General features: G+C 36.2%; 1 protein-coding gene across 4 annotated transcripts in view; it reads left to right on the plus strand.

The window, feature by feature from the left end:
- LOC109111140 (mitogen-activated protein kinase kinase kinase kinase 4-like) overlaps window positions 1–22,833 on the plus strand; it is an 89,128-nt gene that overhangs the window by 54,705 nt on the left and 11,590 nt on the right. For 2 of the 4 annotated variants that reach the window (XM_042756308.1, XM_042756301.1), the window contains exons 17-23: window positions 1,071–1,174; window positions 1,291–1,430; window positions 10,371–10,468; window positions 11,334–11,506; window positions 11,598–11,718; window positions 12,022–12,255; window positions 21,014–21,131. In XM_042756308.1, coding sequence (XP_042612242.1) covers window positions 1,071–1,174; window positions 1,291–1,430; window positions 10,371–10,468; window positions 11,334–11,506; window positions 11,598–11,718; window positions 12,022–12,255; window positions 21,014–21,131 — 988 coding nt within the window. The remainder of the gene's footprint in view (window positions 1–1,070; window positions 1,175–1,290; window positions 1,431–10,370; window positions 10,469–11,333; window positions 11,507–11,597; window positions 11,719–12,021; window positions 12,256–21,013; window positions 21,132–22,833) is intronic. The other 2 variants (XM_042756323.1, XM_042756317.1) reach the window with 1 other exon arrangement.

Consider the following 22,833-nt stretch of genomic DNA (forward strand, 5'->3'; position numbering starts at 1 on the left):
TGCCTGGTCTGATGAGTCTCGATTTCTGTTGAGACATTCAGATGGTAGAGTCAGAATTTGGCGTAAACAGAATGAGAACATGGATCCATCAAGCCTTGTTACCACTGGTGCAGGCTGGTGGTGGTGGTGTAATGGTGTGGGGGATGTTTTCTTGGCACACTTTAGGCCCCTTAGTGCCAATTGGGCATCGTTTAAATGCCACGGCCTACCTGAGCATTGTTTCTGACCATGTCCATCCCTTTATGACCACCATGTACCCATCCTCTGATGGCTACTTCCAGCAGGATAATGCACCATGTCACAAAGCTCGAATCATTTCAAATTGGTTTCTTGAGCATGACAATGAGTTCACTGTACTAAAATGGCCCCAACAGTCACCAGATCTCAACCCAATAGAGCATCTTTGGGATGTGGTGGAACGGGAGCTTCGTGCCCTGGATGTGCATCCCACAAATCTCCATCAACTGCAAGATGCTATCCAATCAATATGGGCCAACATTTCTAAAGAATGCTTTCAGCACTTTGTTGAATTAATGCCACGTAGAATTAAGGCAGTTCTGAAGGCGAAAGGGGGTCAAACACAGTATTAGTATGGTGTTCCTAATAATCCTTTAGGTGAGTGTATACTATTGTTTCTACTTTAATTTGAAGATTGAATGTGAAATTATTTGCAATATAGAAGTATATTCAAAACTTTGTTAGATGGGATTAATCTCGATTAATTTCAGGAAAATGTGCAATTAGTGGTTTTTTTTTTTTTTTTTTTTTTTTTTTTAAATCAATTGACAGCACTACTGGAAACCAAATATAGTTTTAGAATTTTTAACAAAAATAGATTGTAAAAACCTGATTTAGTTTTACCATAAAATTTTCTTGTCATTAAAATAGCCACAGAATCTGGTATGGTGTTAAAAAGAAACAAACGACATTTTCTCCACTTTTAAAACAGCTTGATCTCTGATAGTGCTACTTGTTTCTATACAAGTAATAATTTGTGCTATTTGCTTAAAAATCAAATGTAATATAATATGTATTTAATATTGACAAGATCCTCTTCTTACTTTCCTGCAGTACCAGTAAGAACAACGTCCAGATCTCCTGTGTTGTCCCGTCGAGATTCTCCACTACAAACTGGGCTGCATAACAACCAAGCGGGACAGAGGAATGCTGGAATGTGTGATCTTTAACATAATTTATATGTTGAATATTCACCTCTGACATTACATGTAAAAGTTTATATTTCTCAGGAAAATGTCAGTAATATTGTCTTTTGACCTCTCTTCCCCTTAGTAACATGGAGCCACGGCTGCTGTGGGAGCGTGTTGAACAGCTCTCATCTAGACCAAGTAGTGGGAGTTCGTCTGGCTCCAGTCTCTCCAGTTCTCAGACTGGATCACAGGCCAGCTCAGGGGAGAAGTTCAGGGTTCGTTGTGAGTAAATTTTTTATTTATTTATATATTTATTTATTTTTTTAATTAACACTGACATTCAAACTAATTCAACACTCTTTAGATGGGTTGTCCAAATCTGTTCCTGGAGGGCCACTGTGAAATGATTATGTACAGTAGGTGACCAACCAAAATGAGCTTTTTGCCGCCACGAGTGCCTCCGCTGCGTATGCGAAGTGCATTTGCTGCTTTTGACTACTGAGTGGCGCTTTAACCACAAGTTATCAAACTAGCGCATCAAAGCACATTTTTCGCAGATAGCCATCAGCCTTGCCTCGTCGACGTGTTACATTTGACAGCTGCAGTCGGGGAAAATGAAAGAAAAACACTGTAGTTAAATTATTGAATATTTACAGATGAAAGTATTGTACTTATGAAGATATGTGCGTTTCTAACAAAGAATTCAAGCAGGATAAATATCAAGCATATGAGCCTGTGCTTATATTTTCTCTAAGCTACACAGTATTACACCATATTTTAGATTTGAAACATTTAATAGGTGTGCAGTATTATTTATATAATATAAATTGTGTTATATTATCCTAAAGAAATGGTGGTTTACTTGGCATCGGAGCATTAAAAGTGGTAGCCTATTTTAGTGAGCTAGGCTACATGGATTTATATGCAAAATGTCAATATTCTCACATATTAGGCTTATATTTGTCACAAATACATTTTTAATTTATATTTAAAAATTCCTTTAATAAAGCAGCATGCATTTTTGTCATGCACTACTTTGTTATTCGTTACCTGTCCTTTATTTTGACAGATAACTTCTTGGGAAAAAAAGATATCTGTCTGTACACTGATTAAGAAATTGTTGCGTGTTTTATAAATTATTTCCTTTATTTTAGTAAAACATGAGGCACTGTATAATTTCTCTCCCATTATTCAGGCCTAATTAAAACAAGAAACGAATAAATTAACCCTCTGGAGTCTAAGGGTATTTTTGGGGCCTGGAGAAGTTTTGTCATGCCCTGACATTTGTGCTTTTTTCAGTTTCTTATAAATATCTAAATGGCTAAAGTCTAATCTCACTGTAATCAGCACAAATGTAGGCTATAATAATATGTGAGGCAGCATGTATGTACATGATTGTGTTTTTCGAGAAAAAAATGTTATGCGTGGTTAGTGAAAAACTAAAAATGTTAAATCACTTGAAATATATAATAAAACACATATAGAAAATTGGTTCCCAGGAATTTTGAGTACTGGAGCTTGTAGCCTAGAATTTTTTTTTTTTTCTAAATGATGTGAAAATCATCTTGTTTATCACTTACAGAAAACAATATATTGATTTTAAATTTTCTAAGACACTTTTTGTTGGTAAAAAGTCATATGCGAGTAGGCGTCAACTATCATGAATTCACACCTGAGAAGACAAAGGCCTGCATAATGAGCTGCATAATGAGCCATTCAGTCAGCTGTGCCACTGAGAGGGATGAGTTACAAGAAAGAATGTGAGGACAAAATAAATCATATAATTTTATGTTTGTTGTAGTTTATTTAGAATATATTTAATTATCCCACAACATAATTTAATATTCATTTGTGAGTGCAGTTAATACAGTTTATTAGGATCAATCAAAGCTGACTTTCAAACTGAATTTTTTGCATCATTACTCCAGTCACACAATCCCTTCAGAAATCCTTTTAACAATCTTATTTTCTACAAAAAAAAAAAAAAAAAATTTGTTATTATTATCATTATTATTATTATTATTATTATTATTATTATTATTATTATTATTTATTATTATTAATGTTGAAAAGAGCTAAGAATATTTTTTTTTTAGTTTTTTTAGGGGGGATAAATTGAAAGAACAGCAATGATTGTTACATTTGTTACAGTTACATTTATTGTTACATTTATTTTATTTACATCAAGCTTTTGAATGGTATAGTAGTGTATATTGTTATTGAAACTTCATAATATTTCACTTGATTATACATTTAGTCAGGGAATTATAGTTTGGAAAAAGTCTTTGGAAAAAGTCTAACTAGTAAAATGTTTACACGTTATGTGAAAACTAGTACAAGTATATAAATAAATAAAAAGAGACTTACTCATGTTTATGAACTCTGCTGAATAAAGTGCTTCATTCTTTTTTCTGAGGAAATCCAAATCTCAAATCCTCAGCCACATCACATCTTTTTGGGGTGAATTATGTCTTATTCCTCTCATCGCGAAGCAAACAGTAAAATAATAAAAACTTGAAGAACAGTCTCGCTGCGTTGTCATCTGTTGTGTGGGCGTATTCAAAAGCCGCGCGCTTCAGTGAAACATTTGAATCTCAAAAGCGCGCGCTCGGCGCGGGGGGCGTGGTCGCATTAGAAGATAATTAAGGGAGACGTGAAAAACGGACATCGCGTTGTTTTTCATATGGATTTACTTTATCACAGAATATTTGTTTTCAGCAGCACTTGTTTTAGTTTAAAAAGGAGACATGTCAGGCTTTCTATAGATATCGCTCTCATGTCTCTTCGTTGAGTATTCACTGAGTTACAGTTCATTTTAATGACGCATTTGTATCTGAAGATCAGCGCAGACAAAGGCTGCAGACAGCACTCCTTGTTTGTTATCTTTATTTTATAAGTGCACAAAGTTTTGTTGTTATTATGTCTGTATACAAAAAAAAGTAGACCCTTTACAGATTCGATTGATGTATTACACTTATCTGTACGATCAAAACTGAAAGTGTAATTTAAGTTCTTTTCGGGGTTATCAGGAGAAAATACCCCAAAACGCGTATACGCGTTAATCGACTCCAGAGGGTTAAACCTGCACGATTTAGCTAAATCATTGAATTTCTAAAGAATGGATGGATTAATAAAACGTCTTCACGTTTAAACTCAAGTTCTCTCATTATAATCAACAAAATGCACACGATGTAAAAAAAAAAAAACTTCATTAATTGACAACCTCAGTGATTTTAAAGGGAGCCTTCTTTACTTGCTTTCATATAATTTAAGTAAAAAAAAATAAAAATAAATGCAGCCGCATTTAAATGCAGGAGTGTATCATATTCCTTAAAATATCAGAGTGCAAGATTTGTGCGGCGTGCATGATGCTGAGTGCAACGCGCAGCATTTATTCTTATTTGTCTACATATTTTATCTTCATTACAAATGTTGTTTGGTTTTATTTTGGATAATTGCATGTAAAAAATGTTTTACTTTGTAATGCACATGCAGAATGTGAAACTTCCATCTTATTCGCAGTCTATAACATTTTATAATTATTTGTACAATAATATTTAACTTAACCTGCTTTATATCTTTATTATTTAATGCAAAAGAGATTTATAAGAGCCATGCATCCGTTTAATCTTGATCAAGAACAACTAATGATCAACGAATTGAAGCAGCATCAGCCGTTAGATCATTTTAAAATGTCAAATGGCCTATAATTTACAGGTTATAACTGCATCTGTCTCGTTTGTAGACTTGTGAAGATTATTTTTAATGCGGATCCCGTACTGTAACCGAAAAGAAATGCGCTCTATTACTATTCATATTCAAGTGTTTGTACGAATATTATTAATGCGCATGCATGAAAGGGAGGCGCCCTCTTGATCACTTGATATTTTTTTTTTCCTGAAAATGAAATAACTTAAAATTAGGGTGCCTCACATACATGAGAAATATATCTACAGAAAGCTTGAAATGTAAGCATTATGTAATCTGTGAAGGTTGCATTTCTCTTTAAAGGCACGTACAGTATACAGGGGAGATAAGTCAGCACTGCAAATTTCATCTTGCAGCCAACAAGAAAACATTTGTTTATTAATAAATAATTAAAATGTCTCCTTTTTCACAATTATTAGGCTACTTCTGCCTGTGCTTTGTGCCAAACTTAATGCATGTGCTTGAGCGCAGAATATATTAAGGCCCATTATGGATTATAGATGTTAATATAAATGTGCAATTAGTTGAATAATGACTTAAATTAACGACTACTAGTAACTAGAAAAATACCACGTGATTAAAAAACCTATTAAATACCCTCTAGACATCTCTGTTAAAGTTAAAGCATTTTATACGCATTCGTATAAATTCTGCTTTCAAAACAGTCCGTAACGTAGAGATGCCTTAAGATAGATTTTTCCTCTGAAACACAAAAACGAAAATTTTAATAAAATTGATATTTTATGTTTTGAGAATGGTCAACCCTTCTCCATTCTGCAGATATTGTTGCTTCTGGTTTGTGCATTGAAAGTCTACAAAATATGTTGTCTCCCAAAACTCTGGGTCTTTTTGTCACGTTTGTAACGAGCGTGTATTTCCCAAATCTAAAATAGCCTATAAAACACATTCATAGACGGATACTTTTCTGAAGTCTGTACTTTGTTTTGGTTTTAGAAAAACAAATGCCGTGTTTCCACCGAAATTACCCAATTTTACCAGACATTTTTTTCCCCCGCATTTTTTTGCGTTTCCACCACGGTCTAAAGTACCGTGAAGATTAGGCAAATAGTCTGGTGACGTAGGTCTGCGTGCGTTTCTCCATACAAAGTACGCAAATTTCGGACTTGCATCCTCTGTGGTTCGGACTTCGACTCGGGAGTGTGATCTCCCGCAGACAGGAGGTAATTCTGCATACAGCAGCGTACTTGATAACGTCAGTCAGCTCGCCTTGGCTACTGCAATTTTCCTCACTGTATATTTACAATAAAACGAAATAGGATATGAAATACCACTGCCTCCTTTCGTTTTCATTTAAACATAATAATAGCCACAGAAATGTACTTAATTCACGGAAATGTGTGTAGCCTATATACAGCAATTACAATGAAACAAAATATTATATAAATTGCCTCTTTTTATTTTCATTTTAACATTTTAGATACATTTGAATACAGACCAAAGATTACCTGTTAGATTTACCCAAAACAAATTATATTTTATGTTTAACCACTAAAGAGACATCAGAGCCAGCGGCAAATATCAGAAGGACTAGCTGAGTTGAGACTGCTCTAGGCGGATACATGAGCACTGAGCTCCCGAAAATAGCTTTCATCATAAATAAACCAAAAATTTCAAAACACATTCATAAATAAACACTCTCTCCATAAATAAACCAAAAATACAATTCATAAACAACTACATTCTCGCCTGAAATACTTTAAAACTACATTTCATGACACAATAACAGTAATATTTAGAAAACTATCAGAATAAATGGTGGTTGAAATCCCAATGCTGCCTGAACTCAACCAATCAGCATGTTTAGCGCCCAAGTCCCGCCGCCGAAAGTTTCAGACCTTTGAAAAAGTACTACCTTGTAAGCAGGGTTTTCTGAGGGGCATTTTTTTTTTTATCCAGAACTTTATTTAGATCCTGGCCCTGCGGTGGAAACACACCAAGTACCAGCCCAAAGTCCCTAATTCCTGGGTAAAGTTCCAGCGGTGGAAACGTGGCTATAAAGAGATGGTTCAATATATTGGTAATGAATACATTCTGTGAGAATTTATATTTCAGGTTTTGACTGCGAATGTCACGTCAGTACACTGAAAAAAGTTTTTCAAGCAGTACTTCATCCAATTAATAATTTGTCTTTCAATTTAATTCCTGAGATAAAACAAAAACACATTATATTGTATGTAATACTCTTTAGGCCTATGCAGTTGCAAAAATTGCAAAAGCCAAACCAAACGAGGCATGAAAACACTTTGCCTAAACCTGCTCTGCAAGTTTGAAACCCTCATAAGACACTCTCCATATGAAAGAGCAAAAGATTCGCACCTTTATTTTTCAACCCCCTCCAGCTGAACTGAATTCAGTCGCTACTGGTTATAGTGTAAAATGGACACGCTATTTCTAAAATAAAAACAATGGTTTAACATAAACCAGTGAACTGCAGAACACATTTGCATTAATCTTTTTATATTATTATTATCATTATTTTATTATATATAAATAAATAAAAAACACTACAACCCGGGATTTGAACCTGTGTTGCTAAAATCACTGACTAACTTGATAAACTAAACTTCCCTTTTCCAGACACGCTCTTCATTCATCTCACTTCCCAATAAAAAAAAAAGTGTCATCAAGCAGATAATTCTTGTTTATTATAGTGTTTAAATGCTGATCTTGTATGTATATTAGGGGTTGCACAACTAATGATTTCTGCTAGTCGATTACTTACTTAAAAAATACTCAAGTTACTCGACTACTCGTGGTTCATGCTACTGTAAATGAATAGACATTAAATAGTTTTTATCAATAAACCTTTATTAATTAACTAATTAATTAATAGCCTAATGCAACAATTACATAACATACGTTAACTGTCAAAACTTTATAATTATGACATTACATATTTAAATTTTAATGTAACCAGTATTTGTATCTGTAACAGTCACAAAATTATTAGTATTTGTTTTTGGATAAAACCAGGTGTCGAACAGTTACTTGATAAGACCGCTATGACTATCTTTTTTCCCGTAGATATCACTGAAAAAATATGCTGCTTTAAAGTAAAATAATTATTAATTTCTAAAAATAAATTAATCATATAAGCAGAGATGTCATGACAAACGTTTAGTGATTATTTGAACATGACTGAATGAATTCAAGGCGCACATTTTCATTATCCAGAATTCTCTAAGCGAGTCTTTTTGAACTTACTAAAATGTGCGTGTGCCACGCAAACCAGCAAAAGATAGCAAACATAGAAAATGTATATGCATCTAAGTTGATTATTAGCCTACTTTTAAGAGAGAGAACTGGCTTGGATTTTGAGAGACTGAGGCGTGCAACGCGGCTGTTTGATTGGTGAGCACGCTGTTTATTTCATTCATTCATGTATCATTTCGTAGCCTACGGTGTAAATCATTGCCTTTTAAATATATACAAATAATAGACCGTGTTTGATGTATTATTATAGGTGATATTACTCTTGCCGAGCTCTGATTTCTGAGAGATACACAGAGAGAGGCAAAACTAATGCAGTGTTTGATTTGTGCTCTTTTTGTTCATAAAGTTTACATTCATTCACTTCACACACTCATTATTGCGTGACTTTAGAGGTCTGTGTATAATATTGCGCTGATCCCCTGGCTCAACTGTTATCTAGCAAACAGCAGTGTGCCAGCCTCAGCCGAATATTCAGGCAGAATTATTCCTTATCCGTTTTTTAAGCCATTATCCGTGCCATTTCGGCTTCGGGCACACCCCTAATTATTAAATTACATATTTTAATTTTACATGTAACATAGAGAAAGTGATAGAAAGTAACAGCTACATGCAATATTGTAATCCTTTGTATGCAAACTGTAGGCAAACAGTCTGCTGTTTGCTAGATAAAAATCCTCTATGCTAATCCTTCAGCCACCATTCTTATCAGCCAGCCAGATAAGTTTACAATCATTTCCAATTGGAAGAGGCACCCGCCAGGGTTGTTCTCTTTCACCTTTACTGTTTGATTTAACTCTAGAACCTCTTGCTCAAGCTGTACGTCAGTCAGAACTTACACTTCCTATATCAGATAGAAACACTTCACATCACATATCTTTATTTGCATATGACATATTGCTATTTTTAGATAATCCAGTTCTATCACTCCCCCATGTTTAAATTTTCTTTTTTTTTCAGTTTAGTAATCTATCAGGTTATATGCTCCCTCTCAATTTTTGTGTTGGGTCTGTGACATTTTCTGGTTTTATTCCATTGGTGCATTCTTTCACATACTTAGGTATAGATATCTATCTGTCCTTGCAGGATATTGTCTCAAAAAATTTGAATAAAAACTTGGCTTAAGTCACCTCGGATCTGGCAAATTGGACACATCTTCCTACTTCTTTCCATGCATGAATATCTATTGTCAAAATGAACATCCTTCTTCGTGTTCATTTCTATTCCTCTGTGATTCCTCTACCCCCACCTGCTGGCTACTGGAAAAACTTGATTCAGTAAACTCTCAATATATTTGGAATGGTAAACGCCCCCAAATTAAATTATCTACTTTACAACTGCCTGTACATCCCTTGCGAAAAGTTATTCTCCCCACTGTTAATTCTGTTATTTCTGCTTCAGTTATTTACTCTTTTCTCCTCAAACAATCATGCAAACCATTATCCATAACAACTATCTGGTCTAAGGATATCAGTGGTGACTTAAAAACTTTATTTTCTGATCAAATTTGGGAGACATTCATATCATCCTCAAAAACATCCAAATCATCAGATGATCCATTGGGAATTATTACATAGACTCTATCTGTCCCCTTTAAAACGCTTCTAAATGCATGTGTCACCTTCACCAAATTGCAATGTATGTCCACAGGGGGCACTCGTACATATTTACATTTTTTGTGGGAATGCTCTGCACTTTCTTCTTTCTGGTCTCAGTTTGCTCATGATATATCATTCCTATTAGAAAAGGATGTGGTTTTGACTCCAGATCTTTTCTTTTTAAATAACTTTTCTATATTGGCTCTGTCTCCGCAACAGATAAACTTACTTTTAGCTGCTCTCACTGCTGCAAAGAAAATGTTAGTCAGTCACTGGGTTTCTCCCCATTCAGTGACCAGAGGTGTATGGGGCTTATCTTTGCTTGACATTGTTTCTATGGAACTATCTACAGCTCGTATTCATAGAGAAAAGACAAAAACTTTGAAGACCTGGAGTGCCATTTTTGACATTGTTAAATCTTTTGTTTCTCCTTTTTGATGTATAATTTATTTTGAATTTGTGTATATTGTTTATTTATCTTATGATTGAGTGTTGCACTTTGTACTTTTATCCACTGCAGTGTCTTGTTTTTCTTGGCACAGTGTGGGTCTGCCTGGTGGGTTGGTGGGTGGGGGGTATGGCTGCAGTCTGGATTGGTGTGTTATATTTTGTGTTGTACTGAAATGACTGCTTAAAAAAATAAAAATAAAAAAAGACTCTTGTTGCACTATCAATCTCTCTGCAGCCTCTTCAAAGTCTGAGGGCTCACCAATGCAGCTGCCAGAGATTGCTGGGAAGAAGTCAGAAAAGAAGAAAGACTTTGTAAGACCAACTAGACATGCTGTAAGTAATTGTTGTCCTTTAATGTGACAAATCATCTGATTTGTTGGTGTGCAGATAAGACAGAGGCCTCATATTCAGACAGATTTCTATTGTTTCTAATGACCGTTTCTATTGAACTGAATGATAGATACAGTACATTCACACTGAACATTTTTACTCTGAGTGTAGATCTCTCTTTCTTTACTCCTTTTGCATTATTTGAGGTTTTGGAATTTTATGGATTGTCCATGGTGTTCTTCACCGTTAATCAGTCAATCCCTCTGACAATGTAAACTAGATAGAAGTGGTGAGTTGGATGACGATTTTCCTCTGTCTGCACATATTGTGTTGTGATATTTGATTTTACTGCACTTGCATTTTTTTGAATAGCTGAACATTTTCTGCTTAAGTGAACACCACTCCTAATGAACGTTTTTTTCCCCTAAGTTTAATTTAAATTTTTTTTAAACTAAATTTTTTTTAAAAAGTTTAATTTAAATTTAATTTTTTTAATTTTCTTTTTCTTTTTCTTTTTCTTTTTCTTTTTCTTTTTCTTTCTCTTTTTCTTTTTCTTTTTCTTTTTCTTTCTTTCTTTCTTTCTTTCTTTCTTTCTTAATTGGCAAGACATATGTCAAGTTGCTGTGCAGAGACCGAGATGTTGATTGGCTGCCTTTTTTTCTTTCAAATTTTTACTGTTACAGTGGTGCATCTTTATGCCTTATCAACATTCCTGAATTGCAACCTCCTTGCACTATGTTATTGACTGGTTGAGTACTCTACAAATTATTGTTGTGATAAATACAACTTTTCAGTGTGAAAGAGAGTACTCAATTTAAGAGAGCTGTTGACAAAGACCTTTACATGTAGATTTTTCCCACACCTCCAGGATCTCACTGCTCTGGCCAAGGAGCTGCGTGCAGTGGAAGATGTGCGACCTCATCATAAGGTGACAGATTATTCCTCATCGAGTGAAGATTTAGATTCAGATGTAGATGATGACGTGGTGGAGCTGGAGCAGAGTGATGAATCCACTTCAGGAGCAGGGGACTCAAGGACATGGCATGTGATAGTCCAATTAATTTAAACACTACTCAGGAAACCATATAGAACACCACAAATCTTTAAAGGATGAATTGTTTTTCCTCTCCAGCTCATCAAAGTTGAATAATGGTGAAAAAGATTCAGTGAAAACCATGCTTGTTCATGATGAATCAGAGAGTGATCCAGCCGCCACCACACCTAGCAAAGATGTAACTTCAATCGTTAGACAGGTATTGTAAAAATAATTTTTCTCAATTCATCTCAATATCATATATCACATATTTTGTCATCATGTGTTCCATATTTTTCCGTTCCTTTCTGTACTGATTTTATTTATTTATTTATTTTGGGTTATGTTTGTTCAAAAAAAAAAAAAAAAAAAGAGTACTATTTAGAGCAGGGCAAGGCAAGACAACCGAGTCAAATACAGTGTTTGAGCTGGTAACTTCTGCAGAATACAGCATTCCTTCCCTCAGACCCTCGTTCTCTTTTAAGCTGAGTTCATACTGAACTGTCCCTGTTCTTGGTTCCAGAGCATAGCTGAGAGAAAGCAGTTGCGTCCTATTCCCGAGCCCAGTCTGGGTCCAGGTTTGAGCCCTTCACACAGTCAAAGTCACCAGGAAAGAAACTGCTATGCAGGCCGCATTCACCTGCTTCCTGATCTCATCCAGCAGAGCCATCGCTCCCCTTCATCCTCTCCCTCATCCAGTCATGGCAGCCCATCCATGTCCCCCCAGATTCCCATGGACATGTTGATAGTCAGTGAGGTATGTCCCCTGCCCTCGGCACTGAATTCTGTTGCTGTCTTCATGTGGGCTCTACTATTCTGACTACTTCTAATAAAACCATTATTTTTTTGAGGCCATAGTAGCACGTAAAGGCCTCTTCCCACCAAATGCAAGAACTCACAAGCCATTGGTCAGTTCATAGCAAGAGCAAAATTAATATCAGCTTTTCATAAAGCAGATGGTGCACAACAGACCTTTTATCTGTGTATGTCTCTAGCAATTTGTTTTATCTTATTTCAGCTCGTAAATCTTAATTTGTAATCTGAGAGAATCTGTGAATGTTGACAAGATCAGTTGTCTTAAGTGGAAAAATAGGCGGTTGCCAAAGAGTCTGATGTATGGCTGGGCAATAAAACAATCGCGATATAATTTTCCTCGATAAAATGATAACAAGAGTTTGATAAATGTTTGATATAATGTTTAAGCACTAAAAGCAGAACAAAACAGCGCTACTAATTTGAACCGTCCCACACGGACCATTTGTCCACTCTCAGGGCTCTCAGGTCTCACACATTCACCATGAGACACCCAGTTCACATGCTCACTCACCACACCTTGTATTTCTCATGCTGAGAAGTAAGGGATAACTTGTTGCGCTATATACAATTAATGGACAAGATGCAGACATACGTATCCAGACCAGATGGTGGATCAGCTCCTAGAGAGGACCTCTACAGCCTTGAAAGTCAGAAAAAAACCTTGGTCCTGTGGTCTTGTCCCGGTGACTGTCTGAGGCAAGGTCTTTACTGGGGATCTGTCTCTGGGGCTCATCTAGTTGTCTTTAGTAGGTTTTTTTCTGACCAGGACAACTAGATGAGCCCCAGAGACAGATCCCCAGTAAAGACCTTGCCTCAGACAGTCACCGGGACAAGACCACAGGAACCAGTTGAGTCCTCTGCACAGTGTGACTTTGCTGCAGCGTGGAATTGAACTGCTGGTTTCGTCTGGCCAGAGGAGAACTGGCCCCTGACTGAGCCTTGTTTCTCCCAAGGTTTTTTTCTCCATTCTGTCTCCGATGAAGTTTTGGTTGCTTGCCGCTGTCGCCTCTGGCTTGCTTAGTTGGGGAAACTTCATTTCCAGTAATATCGTCAACTTGATTGCACAGATACTATTTAAACTGAACTGAGCTGGATGATGACATCACTGAATTCAATGATGAACAGCCTTTAACTGAAAATGAGTGTTTACTATTGTCATTTTGCATAATTGATGCACTATTTTCCTAATTAATGATGTACAGTTGCTTTGACACATTCTGTATTGCTAAAAGTGCTATATAAATAAAGGTGACTTGACATACGGAGGGAAGTTTTCTGCAGAGTTCATGGTGGCTTGAGTTATACAAAGTTAAATGCCACCAACCAACCAATCAGAAATTAGAATGTTTCTGCGTAAATTACATGATCCCGCTTTAAGCATGTTCGTTACTAGGCAATATGGATGCGCACAAACACAGAGTTTAAGCAAAAACTATAGAAATACAGAGACAGTTCACTCCTATACTTATGAATGGGAGAATCTGCAACGCACCATGTGACGAAGTAGTCCCTTCTTTTAAATGAAAGAGCCAATTGCTGATCAGATTCATTGTGTCACTGCAGTGGCTGTTAGAAGCTCTGGGTCCAATAGAAAGCTGAGGCTAGACCAGCCAATGCTTATGTGTGCATGCACATTGGCCGTTCTAGCCTGAAAAAATAAGCTTTTTTTAATGCTATTTGAGCATAAGAAACAACATTCATGGGGCAGTTCATTTCAGATTTTGTTGCCGATTTGAAATATGTAATTTATTTTGTGAGTTCATGGGGAGATTTGAGATTTCAGGATTCCCCCATTCATTTAGATAGTACTTGTTCTTGGTTGAGCTGCCCGGAGGTGTTGCAAATATGGCCACCGAGTGAACAGACTTTCCTTAAAAGGGACTTTGGTGTAAATCACTTGCCTGTGATCAAAGATAGTGAGAGCTGTTTTTGGGGAATATAGCAAAATTTGTGCTAAATTATTATTGATAGTAGGGATATGCCGGTATCAAATTTTCCTGTTGCGATTAATTGCTAATGCTTTTATCACAGTATACTGTATTATCACGGTATTGGAATTTTATTTTAAAAATTGGTCATAATACAATATAACAGGTTAAATAACTTTTTTCTTATAACAAAAACAACTGAACATTTAAATACAAGAAAGCAATCCAGAAAAATATATAAAGTTTTACACAGATTAAAGTGCAAAAGAACTATAAAGACCCATAGGTATCGCTTTACAATAAGACCTCATTCGTTAACCTTAGTTAATGCATTAACATTCACAATGACCAATAGCTACATTTGCTACAGAAGTTATTAATCTTTGTTAAAAAAAATACATGTCTTAGTTCGTGTTAGCTCATTATATATGTAAGGAAATATTAGCTCATTTATTTTGAGAAGAATCGACTCTAAAGATTCGAATTGCTTTAATTGAACTGATTCCAAAATTAATTAGTTTATACTTCATCAACGGTTCGTCCAGCGAACGTAAAATTCAGTATATCCTTTCCATTCTGTTTATATTACTTCATGGCTTAATGAGAATACAAACAGAATGATAATTTATAAACTACTAGCTAGGTAGCATAGGATCTGGGCAAAGTTTAATCTTAAAATACAGCACACAAGACAATACTTCTTTATAAATGAAACAAGAATTTATTGAGCTACTCTATTACATGGATCTAAAACCTAATGTACATACACATACATACACACGCACACACAGTTACTGAAGAGGATGATAACGGAATTTGAATGAAGTCCCAGGAGTAAGTTATTCGTTAGATCGCACCAAGAAAATCACAAAAACAGAGATGTGTCTTATCTTTACTGCTTAACTGATCAATCTGCGCTTGGCGCTCTTTTTTTTGTATTTTCAAAAATCTAGTAATGAAGTTGTATTCATTTGAAAGCTTACTTGAAAACCCATTTTGAAATCGCATTGGACAATGCGCTGAAAATCTTATGGCGGTCTCCTCCCCCTTAGTGGGCAGTTGGAGATTCGCATTGGTTGCCTTTAATCTCAGGGAATCCCCACTGAGTCCTTCGGGTTGGTATTGCAGTCAGAGTCTAGTTCATGGATGACGGCTCCCAGTGGCTTTGTGGAAAAATAAAATCTCACCCTCAATTTTTTTCATATCAAACTCAAATTATGAACATAACTGGTTTAGACACAAGGCTTTAATTGCCTGGTTATTTATAGAGCTAAAATAAAATTAATATAGCGCTTTTTTCCATTCGGATTTTTGATACTTTTTTTTTGGAAAAAATTCGGCTTTTTGCAAAACTTCGAAGAAAGTGTTCATAAAATGGCAGTCACGCCTATTTTTAAAAAATGGGGGGTGACAGTTTCAACGCCACTTATTTCAGCTAGGAATGAAGTGTTTTGATTTGTTCTGGACGACAAGAACGCTAGCAGTGTTGGTTGGTTGCTGGTTAGTAGGTAGTTCAAGCCGTAACGAAGTTCAACGGAGTGTGGAGTTTGGCGACGAGTTTCAACGGAGTGTTGAGAAGGGAAGCGTTCAAGCGCTGAATTAGTTCAGGCATTGAGGTTTTATCCAAGAGGATTTGGTCCATCCCACGACGCGATCTTCCAATGGGATGCCGTTGCAGCACTTAGACATGCCCCGTACTGTTTCTCTTTGTGCATTGATTAAGCATCCTGTGGCATCGTCATGTGAGATGAACTCCATTGTGTAACTTTGGTGAATTACCTTATAAAGTGTCATAATATGCACCCAATACAGAATTTGGACATTTCATTAGCTCCAAGTTTAAGCGAATAACGTGAGCTTTCGTTCAACACTAAACTTTCCATATCTTACACACATTTAATAGCACTATCTGCTAAAACCAGTAAAACATTGATTAAAGTTGCACCGATTACATTTGAACACATCAAACATATATAAGACATAAAACATATTATTTGTGAATATAATTAAACCTTCAGATTTCTCAATGGTTGTCCTTTTGAGATCATTTATTGAAAAGTTCAGTTTGTAGAAAACTTCCCAACCAAGCAGGAAGCAGAGTCATGGGATGGATCCTATATGGATCCTTTGTGTTGAGGTCCATTAATTATTAATGATTCCTGTGGGGCCGCGGGGGTTTCCATACGTTGTGATCATGAGATGCTTCTTGATACACAGGGTCCTTGTATCTTGTGAAAAGAGTTAATGTCGTCAACTCTTTTAATCGGAAAACAACAAGGCTGACAGGAAGCTTACACATAATGTCGACGTCACATAATTAGCTCCTGATTAGTTTTCTGATTTGCGGGGGTACTTTCGCCTTCGCGCAACAAAAGTCCTCTGTTGCGGAATCACGTTGTCACTTCTATTAAATGCAGACATACAACTGAGCATTGTTACTCTTTAGTTAATAATTAATGGAGTTCAGAATGTGCAGATGGGAGGAAATAGGCTCTTTTAATTCCTTTGGGAGAAGTAGCCGATTCTGCAGTTATTGGTGTGACTGTTCACCGAGGTCCTACATATAACACAGTTGCAATTTTTTATAACTCATCCATTTAAATTATATTAAGCCTTAAAGTTCAGCATAATTAAGGGCGTGGCCAGTGACAGGTGGATTGCCGCTGCTGTCACCACCGTCGAGCTAGGTGGGTGTTGTTAAAGCAACCAGATCCCGCTTTTTTGCCCATATTCAATTCAAGTTTATTTGTATAGCGCTTTTTACGATACAGATCGCTGCAAATCTTAATTTTACTGAAAATTAAGTTTCTACTATATTTAGTAGTAGCTTATCAGTGGTGCCTGTCAGTTTATGTACATATGGCAGAAATGTACGGAAAATCAATTAAAGACGTAATCAAACAGACGATGAACACTATTAACAGCAATTATTATATGATGAAATCAAACTTATAGCAAAATTGGGCAGTTCTGTATGTTGTTTCAGGGTTGGCATCATCTGAGGTCCTCTGAGGGGTCCAGACTGAAGCTTGTGTAAATCCTAGTTACAATGGGATGCCAATCCCAGCAGAAAAAGAGAATCAAATAGTGACATAATTAGCATAGCTGCTGTTCCAACCAAGTAAAATTAATTTGTTTAACCAAAGCTAAGGAATAATAATGCACATTTGATCAGATATAACTGCAGTCAAAGATTATGAGCTGTATTATTTGAATGCCTGGCCAAAGAGGTGAGTCTTTAATCTAGAGTTAAACAGAGGGTGTCTGAACCCTGAATGTTATGAGAAAGGCTATTCCAGAGTTTGGGAGCCAAATGTGAAAAAGCTCCACCTCCTTTAGTGGACTTTGCTATTCTAGGTACTACCAAAAGTCCAGAGTTTTGTGACCTTAGGGAGTGTGATGGATTGTAGCATGGTAGAAGATTAGTTAGGTACGCAGGAGCTAAACCATTAAGGGCCTTGTAGGTAAATAATATTTTTTTTTTTTTATAACTGATACGGAACTTAGTAAGTAGCCAGTGCAGAGACTGGAAAATTGGGGTAATATGATCATATATTCTTGACCTGGTAAGGACTCTAGCCGCTACATTTTGGACTACCTGTAGCTTGTTTATTGATGATGCAGGATAACCACTTAGCAGTGTGTTACAATAGTCCAGTCTAGAGGTCATGAATGCATGAATTAGCTTTTCTGCATCAGAAACAGGTAACATTTTCGACTAACGAAATCGAAATTTGATAGTGACGCGTTGCCAAGATAGCTTCTGCTGGCTCCACCCACTTTAGGCTTCAAAAACGCTCTTCAGAAACCTACGGGTGATGTCACAGACACTACGTCCATGTTTTTATACAGTCAATGGTCAGAACACACGCATTCTAGATTTGGAAGTAAACGCCTACTGCTGTGATTGGCTAACAGTTGCTAATTTCAGTTATAGGCATAGCCATTAGCCTATAACACACAACTGAAACATAACATTACAGTAACTGGGCACTAAAAACAATAAATACAATATTTGAGACACTACAAATCTTCATAAGCACATTTATGTAAACCTTTGCTTCTAAGATTAAATCCCAAAGTTTTAAAGGACAACTGCGATGTAAAATTCTGCATATCTGTTTGACAGCCTGCATCATTCATAGATGGACACTGCTGTGATTTTAGGTTAAATTTTTTAAATACTCAGAACATATCTGACTATATGTAACAGACAAAGCAATCTTGACATGATAAAAATACTGGTACTCAAACTTGTGTGTTGCGACATTTCTGACGGATGCAAAATGGTCGGCACAGCATTGTCTTTTAGTTTCAGTCTCTCTGAAAATCCTACATCGAATTGTGTCTTGTTTAAAAATTAATCTGCAGGATAAAGAACCAAACAAATGACCAAGTTCTTATTGCCGCGATCTGAACCTTTATTAAAAATAAAGTTTATCCACTCATTTCTAAGGGATCAGAAAAAAGGCATTGCAAAGTCTGCACATCATCTTGTTATCCTCTGAGCCATCTTTATCATTTGGTTGCTGAGTAAACCTGTTTTTGCTTTTCTCGTTATTTACCTTCTACATGTGCAAAAAGAGGCGGATGATGTAGAAGTAGGCGTTGATCTTCTGCAGAGGTGGCACTATGACATCATAATGTGACAAACTGTAAAATTAGTCGTTTTGGTAGCTTGGCTTCTGTATATGTTGTTTACTAACGAGAAAGTTTTGAGTTTTGAAACTTATAGGATGTTTTTATAGTAAAATGACCTCTTTTTGTTGAAAGATCAAGGAAATTTGTCGTCACTTTGTGTATCTGATATGAGTAAAACACATCGGCAAATTAAATTTGAATGGATTGTTATTGCTGCTTCCATAAACATCTGTGTGTATTTTACAAGCTCTAGATGTATTGTTTTACTAGTACTTGTGTGTATTTAAATGTCTGAAACCTAAAATATGCCTTATTTGGTTAAGAACATCGCATAGTTGTGATATGACAAGCGCAGTGCACATCTCTCTCTTGATCAGAGCCAGCCAAAGCCGAAAAACACAGTTTGAATTTGGCAGTTATGTCAGTTATGTAAAAAAATATCTAAATCCCATATGTGGGACCTTACCGCTCAAAGGGCTAAAAGGTGTTAGAAACATGCATGCTAGCAACAATGCTAACACATGCTAGAACCATGCTAGTAATGTGCTAAAAACATTAGGGATGCACAATATTGGATACCTGATATGCCGATAATTTTAAACTCATTTTGGCTGATAGCCGATGCCGATACCAAAATATAATTATTTTTAATTTTGGTTAATTCTAACCTATTTAACTAATCAAACTTATTTGTTGAAAAAAAAAAGTTATTTTATAACGGCAGTACATTTGAAAAAACTATAAATAAACTATATATTAATCACTGCATTTTTTTTTTTTCAGAAAGTGGTAACATTTACATTTTGTTTTATGATTTAACAATTGTAAATGGTCTAAAGCAAAAGAGTTGTAAAAATTCTGAAAATCTTTTAGAGCTCATGATTAAAAAAAAAATAACATTACACATTAATGAATAAATCAGTATATATAAAATTATTACATTTAAGTGTCATGGTTTGTGAATTTTCTTTCATTTAAGCTTCTGACCTTTAACTCAAAACATACTCATGGTTTTTTGGCATCAATTAATGCTTTATTTAATCAGAAACACAGTCTAAATATTATTTGTGTATTTTGCTTTCATTTTATTAGAAGTAGCCAACAGCGCCCACTACGGAATTAAAACTACTTACTGAGCAGTCATTAGGACCCGCTGCCACTGCTTCTGCTGCACATTCTACTCCTGTTTACTCTATTATACACCAAGTGCATTCTGTACATGCATTCTCAGTTTAAATGCAGTGATCCAAAACAGTGAATCTAATCATTATTCAGGCAAAACTTTGCTTCAAGAATGAGCCACACTGCTGACGTGATCTAATTGCTAGCACACCCTAAGCACATGTGAGTTAATGTATTCCACTTATCGGCAAAACATATCAGCATATTTTTTCCTATTGGGCCAATGCCAATATTTACATTTAAAGCCATTATCGGCCGATTCCGATTTTGGTCTGATAATATCGTGCATCCCTAAAAAACATAATAAAACAAGTTGTAACAAGTTCATTTTTTCAGGACATGCCCACCCCTAAACCCCCCCATTTATCTAATTTAACTTGCGATGGATTTCCAGAAAGGAGATAAGGGCTGACCTTGAACTGAAAGCATTCTCTGAAAGAGTTTTGGGAAACTCCATGTAATTGAGTTTCCCATACGTGACCATTCCATAGAATTTGAGCCCAGCAGTACCTCAAATGCCCACATAAATATTATATAGAATGCTAAAAGATATTTTTTTCATAAGTTGAGATCTGGTTTGATCTAAAAAATCGTAATGTTATAAGGTGAAGAACAACAAACAAATTTGTTTGTGGGTCTGAATATTTCCCAGACTCTACGTTCTGAACTGTTGTCATTTGCTTTTACTGTATTTCATCTTTAACCTTCTAACTTTTATGCCATCTGTACTTCCGATTTAGTTACCAGTTTATCTTGTTTGGTTTTGAATTGACATAAATTACATCAGTTACATTAAAATTTGTTAAGTTTACATATTAGGGACTTTAAGAAAATCATTTAGAGACTAGATTTTAGCTCATTTTGTGAGTAGCCAGTTTCAACGTGTTAATTGAGAAGCTCAAACGCATTACCTTAAATTGTTCTACCCTGTTTTTTGTCATATTTCAGACACAATCTGCCAGCAACACACTTCAAAAACACAAGTCTTCTTCCTCTTTTACCCCATTTATTGACCCACGTCTTCTACAGATTTCCCCTTCCAGTGGCAGTTCCCTCAACAACATGGGTAAGTCATTCTGAAGTCATGGGCAAGTATTTCTTCAAGACCTGAAACTTGTTATGTGACGATATTTTTAGTGGCAACAATATGTGTCTATAAATAGAAATTTTGCTTTATTGAATATACTGGGGTATGCAAATATATATTTACAAACATATATATATATATATATATATATATATATATATATATATATATATATATATATATATATATATGTATGCATGTATGTGTATATATAGGTACATGTATGTATGTGTATATATATATGTACATGAATGTATGTGTACATATATATTTGTATGTGGAGCCAGTGTTTTATGAAAAATCAGTGAAGTTTTTTTTATGTATATTTAAATTCATAATACATATACATACACTGAACAAAATTATAAATGCAACACTTTTGTTTTTGCCCCCATTTTTCATGAGCTGAACTCAAAGATCTAAGGCTTTTTCTATGTACACAAAAGGCCTATTTCTCTCAAATATTGTTCACAAATCTGTCTAAATCTGTGTTAGTGAGGACTTCTCCTTTGCCGAGATAATCCATCCACCTCACATGTGTAGCATATCAAGATGCTGATTAGACAGCATGATTATTGCACAGGTGTGCCTTAGGCTGGCCACAATAAAAGGCTACTCTAAAATGTGCAGTTTTATCACACAGCACAATGCCACAGATGTGCCTAAAGTTTTGAGGGAGTGTGCAATTGGCATGCTGACTGCAGAAATGTCCACCAGAGCTGTTGCCTGTGAATTGATTGTTCATTTCTCTACCATAAGCCGTCTCCAAAGGCGTTTCAGAAAATTTGGCAGTACATCCAACCGGCCTTACAACCACAGACCACATGTAACCACACCAGCCCAGGACCTTCACATCCAGCATCTTCACCTCCAAGGTGGTCTGAGACCAGCCACCCGGACAGCTGCTGCAACAATCGGTTTGCAAAACCAAAGAATTTCTGCACAAACTGTCAGAAACGGTCTCAGGGAAGCTCATCTGCATGCTTGTCGTCCTCGTTGGGGGTCTCAACCTGACTGCAGTTTGTCTTCATAACCGACTTGAGTGGGCAAATGCTCACATTCGATGGCGTTTGGCACTTTGGCAGACAGAATGTATAGCGTTGTGTGGATGAGTGGTTTGCTGATGTCACCATTGTGGATAGAGTGGCCCATGGTGTGCCATTCATCCATGACCATCACGGCCCCATGTTGCAAGGATCTGTACACAATTCCTGGAAGCTGAAAACATCCCAGTTCTTGCATGGCCAGCATACTCACCGGACATGTCACCCATTGAGCATGTTTGGGATTCTCTGGATCTGCATATACGACAGCGTGTTCCAGTTCCTGCCAATATCCAGCAACTTCGCACAGCCATTGAAGAGGAGTGGACCAACATTCCACAGGCCACAATCAACAACCTGATCAACTCTATGCGAAGGAGATGTGTTGCACTGCATGAGGCAAATGGTGGTCACACCAGATACTGACTGGTTTTCGTACCCCCTGGACCCCCCAATACAGGAAAACTGCATATTTTTGAGTGGCCTTTTATTGTGGCCAGCCTAAAGCACACCTGTGCAATAATCATGCTGTCTAATCAGCATTTTGATTTGCCACACCTGTGAGGTGGAGGATTATCTCGAATTTTGTTCAGTGTATGTGAATTGCGTTTAAATTCTTGATTGATTTATTTGAGCTA

Source organism: Cyprinus carpio, chromosome A1, assembly GCF_018340385.1.
Source record: "Cyprinus carpio isolate SPL01 chromosome A1, ASM1834038v1, whole genome shotgun sequence".
Lineage (NCBI taxonomy): Eukaryota > Metazoa > Chordata > Actinopteri > Cypriniformes > Cyprinidae > Cyprinus > Cyprinus carpio.